This window comes from Macrobrachium nipponense, chromosome 5 (assembly GCF_015104395.2).
Source record: "Macrobrachium nipponense isolate FS-2020 chromosome 5, ASM1510439v2, whole genome shotgun sequence".
NCBI lineage: Eukaryota > Metazoa > Arthropoda > Malacostraca > Decapoda > Palaemonidae > Macrobrachium > Macrobrachium nipponense.
In genome coordinates, this window is record NC_061107.1 from 81,555,695 (window position 1) to 81,571,811 (window position 16,117).

The 16,117-nt window shown below is 40.1% G+C and overlaps 1 protein-coding gene across 1 annotated transcript in view; it reads left to right on the forward strand.

Moving 5' to 3' along the window:
- Positions 1–16,117, forward strand: part of LOC135215465 (integrator complex subunit 3-like) — a gene marked incomplete at its 5' end in the record, with an annotated part of 234,508 nt that overhangs the window by 23,157 nt on the left and 195,234 nt on the right. Inside the window, 3 exon segments of the mRNA XM_064250189.1 lie at positions 7,945–8,116; positions 8,353–8,584; positions 8,857–8,936. Of these exon segments, the coding sequence (XP_064106259.1) occupies positions 7,945–8,116; positions 8,353–8,584; positions 8,857–8,936 (484 nt within the window).

Genomic DNA, 16,117 nt, shown 5'->3' on the forward strand with positions numbered 1-16,117 from the left:
CCAGAGTGGCGCGACAGTTGGCTCTTGCAAGACGGCAATCAACCAGAGTAAATTATCAGGCTAAATGGTCGGTTTACAGACGTTGGTGTAAGTCTCAAGTGATTATATATTTGTATAATTGTTATGGGTATAGATAAGTGTGATTATATATTGTATAATTGTTATGGGGTTATTTTATGCATTGTGAAATATGGTGGGTGTCCTATATATAGACAACATGTGGTAGATTCTAGAAGGTGTCTGTTGATGTATTTAAGTTGTGTTGTGACGTCATAGGCTGTGACGTCATAGACAAGATGGCGGCGGCGTCGGCAGGATGAAAACAATAACACGGGGCAGTAGAAAGCACGTGTTGGTGGTGTGTGGTTGGTAGGGGAGAGCTCTCTGTCTGGTAGGATTGTTTTTGTTTTTTGGGTCGTAAGTCTTGTGGTGCTGGTGTTTTAAGGTGATTTCTGGAGTGTACTGGAGTTGGAGAAAGCGTACAGTGGGTAGATTATTCATTTTTATAGAGAAAGAAAGGAGTTAGGCTAGGCCAAAATTCAAACTGGTAGCAGAGCGTGGTTGATCAAAGATGCCTGGATCCGACAGTGAACAAAGGGAGACTACTAGATGGAGAAGGGAATGTCCTAGGTTTAGCGGAGGGATACAAGAAGAATACAAAAGAATGGAAAGGTCAAGACCGAAAGATTGGCATATTGTTTGATGGAGAAGATACAAAATACCCGGCGATAGAAATGAGAATGAGCTTAAAAGGGAAAGCCCGAGAGCTAGTGGAAGCATTAGATAAAGATAAACTTACTGGTACAGAGGGTCCAAAGTTTAATCCTAGAGAAACTAGATAAAGCCTATCTAAAAGACTCGGTAATGGAGAATTACGGTAGAATAAAAAGATACCTTCTAATAAGAAGAGAATCTAGTGAAAATATGGCGGACTATTTAATTAGATACGAGAAGGCAGCATCTGAGTGTGAAAGAGCAATGGGGAAAGCGCGCTTGAAGGCGAAGTCAAGGGTGTATCATGTAATAGAGCAAGCAAATCTCACGGAAAATCAAAAACAAATGGTATTATCGGCTTGTGGGCAAGAAAAGCTAGAGTACGGAACAGTGTCGCAAACAATGAAAAGACCTATTTGAGGGATTAGGGACTAAAGAGGAACGGGAAGGTGGGGGGGTGGGGTTCGTCAGAAGGCAATGCCAGTTCTGGGAGAGGGAGGAAAACCAAAGATATCGGGGAAGATGGAACCGAGGAAGGGGGGGGTGGTAGAAATCCTATAAACAAGAAGGGAAGGTAACAGTATGTGCAATATGCAGCTCAGAATGGCATTGGGCTAGGGATTGTCCTCAGAATTTTCATAATAGGAAGAAAACTGAAAACAAGACTAGAAGAAAATAAGGTGAAAAAACAGAAAATGGGACAGAAGAAGAAGAGGTTTATGTAGGAGAAGTTAATAAAATAGTGGAAGCATCATGGGAGGTGGGTTGATGCAATTTTTGGACACAGGGTGGTAAATCAAAACAGTTTGGCCGGGGTAATTGTGACTAGGCGAAGTATTGTCATGGATTTGAGTCAGGAAGAGTTGAGAGAATGAGGGACACTAGGACAGAGTCTAATAAAGTGTTTAATTTTGGTGAGACATCTTATAAGTCCAGAGGAATAATAGAAATACCTGTGATACTAAAAACAGAAAGTTTTATTTGAAGACGGAAATTCTGCAAGGTGATATACCCTGGCTGATAGGTAAGCAAACATGAGTAAAATGGGTATGACCCTAAATTTGAAAGAAAATTGTGTCATAGTAGAAGTATTAGGGGGAATGAAAGTAGAGTTAAGAGAAGACGAACAGGGTCATTTAAGAGTGCCTATAAGGAGGAGGAAGGTAGAAGAATTATTACTGGAGGGTTTGGAAGGGAAAGAATCCGAGGGAAATTAAGAACACAATGAAGAAAAAAAAAAAAAATTTAGAAATTAAAAAACATTTACAGTTTGGTCATGGAAGTGGAGATAAAATATGGAAGCTAACAGAGGAAGCACAATGGAGTAATGGGTTAATCGAAAAACGAAAAAGAGGAAATAAGAAAGTTACTAACGGAACTGATTAAAAATTGTGAGGTTTGATAAAAAATACAAAAGAAACCCCGCCAAACCCGGTAGTATAGGCTTTTCTTGGAGTAAAACGTTCAATGAAGTCGTTAGCGAGGATGTGGGAGAGATAGAAGAGAGAAAGTTCTTGGTAATAGTGGATATGCAACGAGATATTGTCAGGCCTGTTGGATAAAAGATAAGAAACCAGAAACTATAATAAAGATACTTTTTGAGTGCTGGTTTGCTATATTTGGAGCACCCTCCAAAATATTGTCATAATGGGGGAGAATTTCAAAATGAAAAAGTAAGGAGGATGGCAGAAAAATGGAATATTAAAGTATTAGCCACAGCATCAGAATCTCCGTGGAGCAACGGATTATGTGAAAAAGAAAAGACCGTAGGCATGATCAAGGGAAGTGTAAGGAAGAGATGGAGGAAGAGGAAGTAGATTGGTCCCTAGCTTTGAAATGGGTAGTGAGTGCTAGGAACTGTTTAATGAATAATGGAGGTTTCTCTCCCAACCAATTAGTATTTGGAAAAAAACCCTTCACTGCCTAACCTAATAGGAGAAGAAAGTTCTAGTCCTGCAGCAGAGAAAAAGGGATGGAAGAGGGTATGGTAAGGGACACACTGAATGCAATGCACAAGGCCAGAGAAGCTTTATAAAAAATGAGTCCTGTAATAAAATAAGAATAGCGCTAAACAAAAACATCAGAGAACATAAATTTGAAGAAGCAGTGGTAGGAGATGAGGTATTCTATAAGAGGGAAAATGAAAATGAATGGAGAGGACCTGCTCAGGTAGTGGGAGTATCGGGGAAAACAATAATAGTCAAACATGGGGATTCTTTAAGAGAAGTAGCTAGGATACATGTGACAAGGATTCAACGACGATCACCAGATACAGAAGAGATATCGGCTAGAATAGATAAATCCCATGGGGTGAAAGGTAGGTCAGATGGCCCAAATGAAGGGAAAGTAGATTGGCTGGAAGGAGAGGAGATAATGGGTGAGAGAAGGAATGCAGACACAAAGAGACTATAGAAAGAGAGGTGTGGATAGAGGAAAACAGTGGAAGATAACGGGCAAAGTGGGTCAATAGAAAGCGAGTTAATGGAAGAGATACCAAAATTCAAAAAGGGAAATAGAGTTAGGGCTATAAACAATGATACAGGACAAGTAGAAGAATGGACTATTTTAGGTCTTGCAGGAAAAGATCAAGCCAAGCATGGGCTGATTCGTACAATATACGAGACTCACAGTCAGGTGACAAAGGGTGGGTTAACTTGAGGGATTATAGTCAGGTAGAAAAAATTGAGATGAAGATGAGGTGTTGCTGGGATTTGAAAATAGAAGTCATAATGGAAGCTAAAGAAAAAGAACTTCTAAGTTGGAGAGATAACCAGGTATATGAGGAGGTAAATGATGTTGGACAAAAAGCTATATCTACAAGATGGATAGTAAACTGAAAAGATAAAAAGGGGGGAAAGGATATGTAAAGCAAGATTGGTAGCTAGAGGGTTGAAGAAGAAATGGCTGAGTGGGAAAAGGATGCTCCCACATGCAATGCTGAAATTTTAAAATTCTGTCTAACCATAATAAAGGTGAAAAATTGGAATTGTTATACATTGGATGTCAAAACTGCATATTTACAAGGTGACGAGATACAAAGAGAAGTGTACTTGAAGCACCAAGGGAAGATGGTTGGATGGGGATTATGGAAGTTGAAGAAAACAGTCTATTGGCTCAAGGATGCAGCAAAAGCATGGTATTGTAAAGTGGTGAAAGTAGTGAAGGAGCTTCAAGGTGAGAGAAGTAGACTAGAACCTAATATATTCTTTTGGAAAAAGAACAATAAATTGGAAGGCATTTTTGTGTACACACGTAGATGATTTTTGCTACGGAGGAACTGAAGGATTCTTAAAGGAAACGATTGGGAGATTGAAAGGGAAATTGCAAGTAGGAGAACAAGAGAGTAAAAAGGTTCAAGTATATAGGAAGTAGTAATAGAGCAGAAGGAGAATAGATTTTCCCTTAATCAGTGGCAGTATATAAATTCCATAAGAGAACCAGAGGCTAGAAGATATACGGGTAATAGAGTGCTAGAACAAAAAGAGTTAACAGAGTACAGATCAGTGGTAGGACAGCTTGAATTGGGTTATCACTTACACCACGATGCCAATGAAATATCATATGAGATATTAAGCCGAATTAAGTAAAGCATTTAAAGAAGGAACAACTCAGGATATGAAGAAACTTATTAAAATTGTGAGAAAAACTAAGAGCATGATGGGCGAAGTTACAATAATGTGACGATGGAAGAAGAAAGGGTTTATTGGGAAGCCTATGCAGACGCTTCATTTGCGAAACCATAGAAGATGGCCATACTCAACTGGGTTATATTATTTCTTTGACAGATGGGAAGAGAGAAGTCCCATATGGTGGAAGTCTAGGGAAATCCAGGAGAGTGGCAAAATCCACCATGAGGCTGAAGCCCTGAGTGTTGGGGAAGCTGTAGAAGGATTGATATATTTCAAGCATTTGTGGGAAGAGGTAGTAGGAGGGAGAAAATTTAGAAGCCTTTGTTAACACTGATAGTAAAACACTAATGCCGACCGCCATCAAATCGAGCACTTGGTGGGTAAAGTAGCAAGAGATTAAAAATAGATATTGCTGCAATAAGGGAAACCATTGAATCCGGGGAAATAAAGGAGGTGAGATGGATAAAAGGAAAGGAGCAAAGTGGCTGATGTAATTAACTAAAGCAGGAGTTTCAGGGGAATGTATTAGAAATTATGTAGAGGGTAAAGAGTGGAGGACGAAGGAAATTAAGAGGGGAATACTAGGTTAGGAAACAGTCGGAGGGGAGGGAGAAAGAGATAAGTGTGATTATATATTGTATAATTGTTATGGGTATAGATAAGTGTGATTATATATTGTATAATTGTTATGGGTATTTTATGCATTGTTGAAATATGGTGGGTGTCTATATATAGACAACATGTGGTAGATTCTAGAAGGTCTGTTGATGTATTTAAGTTGTGTTGTGACGTCATAGGCTGTGACGTCATAGACAAGATGGCGGCGGCGTCGGCAGGATGGTAAAAACAATAACACGGGGCAGTAGAAAGCACGTGTTGGTGGTGTGTGGTTGGTAGGGGAGAGCTCTCTGTCTTGGTAGGAGTTGTTTTTTGGGTCGTAAGTCTTGTGGTGCTGGTGTTTTAAGGTGATTTCTGGAGTGTACTGGAGTTGGAGAAAGCGTACAGGTGGGTAGATTATTCATTTTTATAGAGAAAGAAAGGAGTTAGGCTAGGCCAAAATTCAAATCAAGGACATTCAATTTCTAGACCTTCCTTACCGAAAGTAGCGGAGTTTTTAGTTCATTTACATCATGACAGGGCCCTGTCACCTTCGTGCATTAAGGGTTATAGGTCTATGCTTTCCTGTGTTTTTAAGGCAAGGCTCCCTGAGATTTCTTCATCTTATGTCATTAGAGATTTACATCGATCTTTTTCCCTATCTCGACCCAGGCCGCAGTGTTCGCCTCCAACATGGGACGTTAACAAAGTCCTTCAAGCCTTAAGGTTCCCTCCATTTGAGCCTCTGAATTCTGCCAAATTTAGGGACCTCTCTTCTAAGAGACACTTCCTTGTCTCGCTGGCTACAGCCAAGAGGGTGAGTGAACTGCAAGCGCACTCTTTTCTGGTTGCCAGATCTGGACAAGACATGATTTTGTCATACCTTCCTGAATTTGTCGCAAAGACTGAATTGTCTGATAATCCCATTCCCAGGTCTTTCGTACTGAAGTCGCTGGTCGACTTTGTTGGTAATTTAAATGGGGAATTAGTTCTTTGCCCTGTTAGGGCGCTCTCATGCTATTTACGCCGCACGAAGGACATTCAGGGTCGTCCCCGTCATCTGTTTTTTTTCACCCTGAAATGTCAAGAGACCTATTTCAAAGAATGGTGTATCCTTTTTTCTCAGAGATCTGATCATTAAAACTGGTGGTTCGGCTGCCGGGGAAGACCAGACGCCGAGAGTACACAGTATTAGAGCAGTTGCTACATCAGTAGCTTTTATGAAGAACGTCTCAGTCACCAAGGTGCTTGAGGCGGCGACTTGGCGTTCTAATTCTGTTTTTGCCTCTTTTTACTTGAGGGATATTTCTCTAGTTCTAGGCGACCTTCGTTCTTTGGGCCCGTTGGTGATGGTAGGACAGGTCGTCAGACAGGGGAATTAGGTAGTCTTCCTGTTTTACGTTTGGTTGCTACCTGTATATTATTCATTAATTTTTGTTTTGTTGTATATATTTTTTGTTTTTTGTATTATAACCCATGGCAGTTTTTGACGTAGTTATAATGGGAATTAGGCAGTTTGGTATTTAGGTGTTGTTGATGACAAGGACTGACTGCTTGGCAACTCATGCTGCTTCCATTGTCAGTGTGAAATGGTACCAGCCACTGGGTTGTCGGCACTGGCGACTACGCTTCTCCCAGAGTCGATGCCGACCTAGGACTAGCCACTGGTTCGCTTGTCCTGACGACTCCTGCTTCTTCCACTGTCCTGGACAGGGTAATTAGTCCATGGATCGTCTGCTGTCATCTGGTGACTCGCTCACCATCTACTTTTTGTCTCAACCTGTTTTTCTCGGAGTCAGAGGACTCGTGCGAGATCAGGCGACATTTAGTAGCCCTGAGTTCTTGTTGACGAAGTCGGTGCGTTGATACATCCCCGATGATCGTGGTAACATGAGACCAGGTTGGACTGTCAGGCATTCGTCCTTCGGGACTGAATCGCCTTTTTTGCTCCGCGTTCCTTTCTTTGGCACCAGAAAAGCTCGAGTTAGGAGTTGCTCATGAGCCGATTTGTTGCTTGGCGACGTTGGGTTGCGTTGATACACCCCAAGGTTTGCTTGCTTTGAATCGCCCAGGCAGTCCAGACACTCATCCTTCAGGGAGAATAGTGCTTGATAGTCTTCAGGGTGCAGCCTTGCTGTCCTCGATTCGTCTGACTGGTCACCTGGTCGGCCACCTGACTTTAGTACAGACGGACTGACTATTCACTTACCTTGTCTTGCCTTAACCGGAGTTTGGCTGCATTATGTTAACTACCGCGTTTGGCGGCATTATGGTAGCTACCGCAGTTTGGCGGCATTAATGGTTAGGAGACTTTGATTGTTAGTATCTTAGACCTTGGGTTGAGTTTTGACTGCCTATGATATATATTTCTTTGATAGTTTTCTCCTATTCTGTCCGAAGGGGAAATTGTATTCAGTTCCTCCTCCTTTTCAATGTGGTTAATCGGGCTAGTATTATTTATTAAGGTAATGTTTATTAATATGGAATTTTTATTCTAAAATTAATATTAATAATACTTACCTGTATAATTTATCTAGTCCCACCCATCCTACCCCACGATCTGCCTACACAACTGATTTGAGGGAAGGTTTTGTATCTGTCAACGACAGTGTTGCCAACTGGCGGACAGAATAGGAGGTAACAGGGTTGCCAATGTGGTAAATTTTGGTGTGGTTTTTGGGGATTTAGGGCTAGATAAATTATACAGGTAAGTATATTAATATTAATTTTAGAATAAAAATTCCATGTCTTATAATAAAACTTAATTTTATCATTGATATTAGTTCTTATTTGAAACAAACCTTTAGTCTTAACATTAGTATGAATCATCTATCCTAATGTCAAGACCTCAGGTTTGTTATTAATGAAAAATACAAATTGATAAAAAAATGTTTCATTTTACAAGCATTGAAATTTACTGTATGGAGTTGGTTGAATTCCCTATTCATAGGTACCAAGAATTATTAGTTTTATTCTTAGATAATTTGGAGGAACAACAATAGAGCTACTGATGTCTTGCTTTATTTGCAGGTGTTCTTCAACTTCTGCAAATGCGGACGTCTCGTCGATTTTTCGTGGTGAGGTTGACACCAGAAATGGAGAAGAAAATGGTCTTTTTATGTACAGATGTAAAGTTTGGAATGCAGAAAAGATATCAAGAATGGTTCCAGAAACAGGTAAGTGTCCCAGTTGGTTGTTTTTGCATTTAAAAGAATGGTATTTGGGTTTCTGTTGTTCCTTTCTTTCCAAAATTGGCAATTTACAAATACATGGATTTAATATTTCTTATTTTTATTTCTGTTCAATATATTTTTTGATAAGGAACTGACACAAATGTAAAGTGTTGACATTCCACTGCGTATTTGACTGTAGTCACAGAAAGTTATAAAGCATACTTTTCTTTGTCTTTTAGTACCTGAACACCCCTGAAAGTCAGACGTTGCGGTGTGATCTCATCCGATTCATCATTGGTTGTATCCACCCAACCAATGAAGTATTGTGCTCAGATATTATTCCACGCTGGGCTGTGATAGGCTGGCTACTCTCCTCGTGTACATCTCCAGTTGCCACTGCCAATTGTAAATTGGCTCTGTTTTATGACTGGCTTGTGTACAACACTGAAACTGACAACATCATGAATATTGGTTAGTTGTAATGTGAAGCTTTTAAAATTGAGTGTTATGGTTTTAGCATGTATTTTCTCATGTCAGCTGTGTTTTGTTGGTTTTTGTGTTGGTTTGGTGTGAACATGAAACATATTTTTCTGATGTTAATGGTATAATTACAAGCATACAGGACTGGTTTTGAAAGTGAATACCTTTATAAGAAAAATGACTTTAGTGAATAAGCAAAATAAAGTAAGATTTGTTATAACTGAATTTTGTTCTCATATAATTGCTTATCTTTTGCATTGCAGAACCGGGCATTTTAGTTATGTACCATTCCATGCGGCCTCATCCTGTTCTTACTACCTCTCTTCTCGACTTCATTTGCAGGGTAAGATATTACTTGAAAATTGTTGTATTTTCTCTGTCACTCATCCATTGTGCCTCTGTTGATGTGAGCAACAAAATAGGTAACAATTCACAATGTGTAAAAACAGGTTCTCCAGGAATATACCTCCCCTAATATGTGCTAACAACATGAAGATTGACAGCTAACAAGTAAACAGGAGTAGGTAAAATTTTGAAAGGTTAATCTAACACCAGGTACATGGACGTAGTTTTGAAGTTCCTGATGTCTAGTCCATTCGAGCCTCTCCATTCTGTGACATTGAAGTATGTGACCAGAAAGGCTATTTTCCTAACCGTTCTGGCTACGGCGAAGAGAGTTAGCGAGGTTCAAGCCATCAGCAAACATATAGGTTAAGGACATAATGCTGAATGTTTCCTTATGATTATATATTGTATAATTGTTATGGGTATATAAGTGTGATTATAATTGTATAATTGTTATGGGTATTTTATGCATTGTTGAAATATGGTGGGTGTCCTATATATAGACAACATGTGGTAGATTCTATAAGGTGTCTGTTGATGTATTTAGTTGTGTTGTGACGTCATAGGCTGTGACGTCATAGACAAGATGGCGGCGGCGTCGGCAGGATGTAAACAATAACACGGGGCAGTAGAAAGCACGTGTTGGTGGTGTGTGGTTGGTAGGGGGAGAGCTCTCTGTCTGGTAGGAGTTGTTTTTTGGGTCGTAAGTCTTGTGGTGCTGGTGTTTTAAGGTGATTTCTGGAGTGTACTGGAGTTGGAGAAAGCGTACAGGTGGGTAGATTATTCATTTTTATAGAGAAAGAAAGGAGTTAGGCTAGGCCAAAATTCAAACTGGTAGCAGAGCGTGGTTGATCAAAGATGCCTGGATCCGACAGTTGAACAAAGGGAGACTACTAGATGGAGAAGGGAATGTCCTAGGTTTAGCGGATACAAGAAGAATACAAAGAATGGAAAGGTCAGCCGAGATTGGCTATTGTTGTATGGAGAGATACAAAATACCCGGCGATAGAAATGAGAATGAGCTTAAAAGGGAAAGCCCGAGAGCTAGTGGAAGCATTAGATAAAGATAAACTTACTGGTACAGAGGGTCCAAAGTTAATCCTAGAGAAACTAGATAAAAGCCTATCTAAAAGACTCTGTAATGGAGAATTACGGTAGAATAAAAAGATACCTTCTAATAAGAGAATCTAGTGAAATATGGCGGACTATTTAATTAGATACGAGAAGGCAGCATCTGAGTGTGAAAGAGCAATGGGGAAAGGCGCGCTTGAAGGCGAAGTCAAGGGGTATCATGTAATAGAGCAAGCAAATCTCACGGAAAATCAAAACAAATGGTATTATCGGCTTGTGGGCAAGAAAAGCTAGAGTACGGAACAGTGTCGCAAACAATGAAAAGACTATTTGAGGGATTAGGGACTAAAGAGGAACGGGAATGGTGGGGTTCGTCAGAGGCAATGCCAGTTCTGGGAGAGGGAGGGAAAACCAAAAGATATCGGGGAAGATGGAACCGAGGAAGGGGTGGTAGAAATCCTAGTAAACAAAGAAGGGACAAGGTAACAGTATGTGCAATATGCAGCTCAGAATGGCATTGGGCTAGGGATTGTCCTCAGAATTTCATAATAGGAAGAAACTGAAACAAGACTAGAAGAAGAAAATAAGGTAAAAACACAGAAAATGGGACAGAAGAAGGTTTTAGAGGTTTATGTAGAAGTTAAGTAAAAAATAGTGGAAGCCATCATGGGAGGTTGTGATGCAATTTTGGACACGGGTGTAAATCAACAGTTTGCGGGGAATTGTGACTAGCACGTATTGTCATGGATTTGAGTCAGGAAGAGTTGAGGAGAATGAGGGACACTAGACAGAGTCTAATAAAGTGTGTTTAATTTTGGTGAGACATCTTATAAGTCCAGAGGAATAATAGAAATACCTGTGATACTAAAAAAACAGAAAGTTTTATTTGAAGACGGAAATTCTGCAAGGTGATATACCCTGGCTGATAGGTAAGCAAACCATGAGTAAAATGGGTATGACCCTAAATTTGAAAGAAAATTGTGTCATAGTAGAAGTATTAGGGGAATGAAAGTAGAGTTAAGAGAAGACGAACAGGGTCATTTAAGAGTCCTATAAGGAGGAGGAAGGTAGAAGAATTATTACTGGAGGGTTGGAAGGGAAGAATCCGAGGGAAATTAAGAAACACAATGAAGAAAATTACATTTACAGTTTGGTCATGGAAGTGGAGATAAAATATGGAAGCTAACAGAGGAAGCACAATGGAGTAATGGGTTAATCGAAAAGAAAAAGAGGAAATAAGAAAGTTACTAACGGAACTGATTAAAAATTGTGAGGTTTGTAAAAATACAAAAGAAACCCCGCCAAAACCGGTAGTAGGCTTTTCTGGAGTAAAACGTTCATGAAGTCGTAGCGATGGATGTGGGAGAGATAGAAGAGAGAAAGTTCTTGGTAATAGTGGATATGGCAACGAGATATTGTCAGGCCTGTTGGATAAAAGATAAGAAACCAGAAACTATAATAAGATACTTTTTGAGTGCTGGTTTGCTATATTTGGAGCACCCTCCAAAATATTGTCAGATAATGGGGGAGAATTTCAAAATGAAAAAAGTAAGGAGGATGGCAGAAAAATGGAATATTAAGTATTAGCCACAGCATCAGAATCTCCGTGGAGCAACGGATTATGTGAAAGACCGTAGGCATGATCAAGGGAAGTGTAGGAAGATGATGGAGAAGAGGAAGTAGATTGGTCCCTAGCTTTGAAAATGGGTAGTGAGTGCTTAGGAACTGTTTAATGAATAATGGAGGTTTCTCTCCCAACCAATTAGTATTTGGAAAAAACCCTTCACTGCCTAACCTAATAGGAGAAGAAAGTTCTAGTCCTGCAAGCAGAGAAAAAGGGATGGAAGAGGGTATGGTAAGGGACACACTGAATGCAATGCACAAGGCCAGAGAAGCATTTATAAAAAATGAGTCCTGTAATAAAATAAGAATAGCGCTAAACAAAAACATAGAGAACATAAATTTGAAGAAGCAGTGGTAGGAGATGAGGTATTCTATAAGAGGGAAAATGAAAATGAATGGAGAGACCTGCTCAGGTAGTGGGAGTATCGGGGAAAACAATAATAGTCAAACATGGGATTCTTTAAGAGAAGTAGCTAGGATACATGTGACAAGGATTCAACGACGATCACCAGATACAGAAGAGATATCGGCTAGAATAGATAAATCCCATGGGTGAAAGGTAGTCAGATGGCCCAAATGAAGGGAAAGTAGATTGGCTGGAAGGAGAGGAGATAATGGGTGAGAGAAGGAATGCAGACACAGAAGAGACTATAGAAAGAGAGGTGATAGAGGAAACAGTGGAAGATAACGGGCAAAGTGGGTCAATAGAAAGCGAGTTAATGGAAGAGATACCAAAATTCAAAAGGGAAATAGAGTTAGGGCTATAAACAATGATACAGGACAAGTAGAAGAATGGACTATTTTAGGTCTTGCAGGAAAAAGATCAGCCAAGCATGGGCTTGATTCGTACAATATACGAGACTCACAGTCAGGTGACAAAGGGTGGGTTAACTTGAGGGATTATAGTCAGGTAGAAAAAATTGAAGATGAAGAGGAGGTGTTGCTGGGATTTGAAAATAGAAGAGTGGCCATACTCAACTGGGTATATTATTTCTTTGACAGATGGGAAGAGGAGAAGTCCATATGGTGGAAGTCTAGGAAATCCAGGAGAGTGGCAAAATCCACCATTAGGCTGAAGCCCTGAGTGTTGGGGAAGCTGTAGAAGGATTGATATATTTCAAGCATTTGTGGGAAGAGGTAGTAGGAGGGAGAAATTTAGAAGCCTTGGTTAACACTGATAGTAAAACACTAATGACCGCCATCAAATCGAGCACTGGTGTAAGTAGCAAGAGATTAAAAATAGATATTGCTGCAATAAGGGAAACCATTGAATCCGGGGGAAATAAAGGAGGTGAGATGGATAAAAGGAAGGAGCAAGTGGCTGATGTATTAACTAAAGCAGGAGTTTCAGGGAATGTATTAGAAATTATGTAGAGGGTAAAGAGTTGGAGGACGAAGGAAATTAAGAGGGGAATACTAGGTTAGAAACAGTCGGAGGGGAGGGAGAAAGAGATAAGTGTGATTATATATTGTATAATTGTTATGGGTATAGATAAGTGTGATTATATATTGTATAATTGTTATGGGTATATTTTATGCATTGTTGAAATATGGTGGGTGTCCTATAATAGACAACATGTGGTAGATTCTAGAAGGTGTCTGTTGATGTATTTGAAGTTGTGTTGTGACGTCATAGGCTGTGACGCATAGACAAGATGGCGGCGGCGTCGCAGGATGTAAACAATAACACGGGGCAGTAGAAAGCACGTGTTGGTGGTGTGTGGTTGGTAGGGGAGAGCTCTCTGTCTGGTAGGAGTTGTTTTTTGGGTCGTAAGTCTTGTGGTGGCTGGTGTTTTAAGGTGATTTCTGGAGTGTACTGGAGTTGGAGAAAGCGTACAGGTGGGTAGATTATTCATTTTTATAGAGAAAGAAAGGAGTTTAGGCTAGGCCAAAATTCAAACCTTAAGCCCTACGTTTTTAGCCAAGAATGAGAACCCGTCTAACCCTTGGCCCAAGAGCTTTGAAATCAAGGGGATGGCGGAAATTCTTGGACAAGAGCCAGAGAGAGTCCTGTGCCCTGTCAGGGCTCTCAAATTCTATTTAGATAAAAACGAAGGAAAGTCGAGGTCCTTCGGACAATCTGTGGTGTTCGGTTAAGAGGCCAGACTTGCCTATGTCGAAGAACGCACTGGTGTTCTTCTTAAGGAATACCATTAAGGAGGCTCATAACGAACTGTCAAGACGGTGATCTTAAACTGTTTAAAAGTAAATGCTAATGAGGTGAGGGCGATTGCACAACCTCAGTGGCATTTTCAGAAGAATATGGCACTCCGTGACATCCTGGGCGCCACCTTTTGGCGAAGCAACTCGGTGTTCGCTTCACACTACCTGAGAGATGTGAAAACAACATATGAGAACTGCTGTTCGCTAGGGCCATACGTTTCCGCAGATACAATTTTGGGGGCAGGAAGTAGCACTCATCCTATCCTTTAGAAAATGGTTAGGAAGTGTTTTTTAATTTTATTGTGTTTTTATGGTTGTTGGGTCGGCCGCCAGGAAAGGCGGACTTCCCAGTCATTTAGCCTTCAAAGTTATGCTATCTTAACTTAAGATAGCATAACTTAAGCTTCGTTGCCCTCATATAGTATGGTCAATATGGTCCCTAGTTCACATTGTGGTCATGCCCCCAGTTGACAGATCATCTAGAGACTCTAGTAAAGCAGAAGCAGACTTGGGTGACAGTAATCACGAAGTCAGCTATGCTAACAGGTAAGGAACCAAGGTGTCAATCATCTACATTTAATTTGTTTCCTAAGTCCTATTCTGTCTCTTCCCACCTCCAATGGCGGGATTCAGCTATATATATATCTGACAGGTAAGTCTCATGAACAAAATGATATTGTTATGATACAATAAAGATTGTTCATACTTACCTGGCAGATATATATATTCATTGTGCCCACCCACCTCCCCTCAGGAGACAGTGGCACTAGAAAATCTGAATAGAAAATGGGAATGGTTCCTGATACCCGCCTCCCAGCGGCGGGAATGGTTACTAACCACCTGGCTCCACCACTGCGTGTGTCTGTAAGTTTTGAAATTCTGTCGGACTTCGGAGAATACAGCTATATATATATCTGCCAGGTAAGTATGAACAAACTTTATTGTATCATAATATCATTTTTATTTTGTAGGCCTATTTTCTTATGAAATTGTGGATGATCGTTTTAATCAGTTCATTATGATCATCTTTCAGACTCAACAAAATTTTTCTTGTCCTATCTGTCCCTGACCCTGGGTTATTAAATTTGGTTTCCCCACAAACCTATTACATCCAGGTAGCCAACATGGTGGTTTTTGAGCATTCTAGACACATTTGTCTTTTGGTTCAACTGACACAAGACGAGCAAGAGGTATTACAAAATAAGGTTTTGGAATGCTTCTTTGGATATCTGCTTCTTGAGCATCCTTATCTACAGCTACAGTCTCCGAACCTGATGCGTCTCTGGATGATGTTTTGTAAACCATCTCAAGTGATGCCTATTTACTTTATTGTAGTACCATAGCCATGCAAATATTACAAGCTGTGAACACAATGTCAGACAGAATGGCAGCTTATTCTTAGGAACAAGCCAGAATTTGCATTATGCTGGTACCAGGGACAAGGGGCAACATGGAATTTTTAATTCAAAAGTTTTTTAGGGGTTATCAAGGCTTCAAGATTTTTAGGAGCTAAGGAGGTGCAGGATCAGAAGCCCTTTGTAACTTTGTGGTTATAATTTTTATGTAGGCAGAAGCCAACAATATGAAAATCATCCCAAGGTGTATAAGGAAGGCACAGTATGGTCATAAACATTGTCAGCTAGACACAGTCTTCCCTTTGAGTGTTTATTACTTGTTAGCATTTGCAAGGTTCTTTAATTGTAGATATGGGATGTGCCCATAAGGATCTTTGCAATTAGCCTCAATTACAGACTATCTACTGGTCTGCTTAATTAGACCTATCTGTGTAGAAAACAGGTTTTTAGATGTAGACATGGGATGATATGGAGTGTAAGCCATTTTCAAATTCAGCTTTACCTGCTATACTTTAAAGCAAGTTCAAGCTCCTGTGAGCTGTCAGTGATTCCAGTGGCTTGTGTGTGGCTACAGAAAGACTGATTTGCCAATCATATTGTTGAACATCCCAATGAGGCTTCACAAGGGGCAAGAAATTATTTTGAAAACCCTTGTTTTTGTCAGTTACGATGAACCTGGGACTATTGGATTTACTGGCATGGAGGTTACCCTGGAGGCTTGAAAGATGGAGGAATTGCAGCGTAAATAGCCAAGATAATATAAAGACTTAAGGACTAATTCAAACCTCAGCCTCTGTCAAAGCAAAATGGAACCAGTTATATATTGATGATGCCATAAAAAGGCATTTATCTGCTTGATGCAGCTTCCTAGCTGAATTTTTCTCTTGTGAAGGTGTCTTAATCTGTTTGTTTGTTCGATTGAAAGGTGTAGGTTTTCTTTTTCGTGTTTTTGAATGCTCTGGTGAGC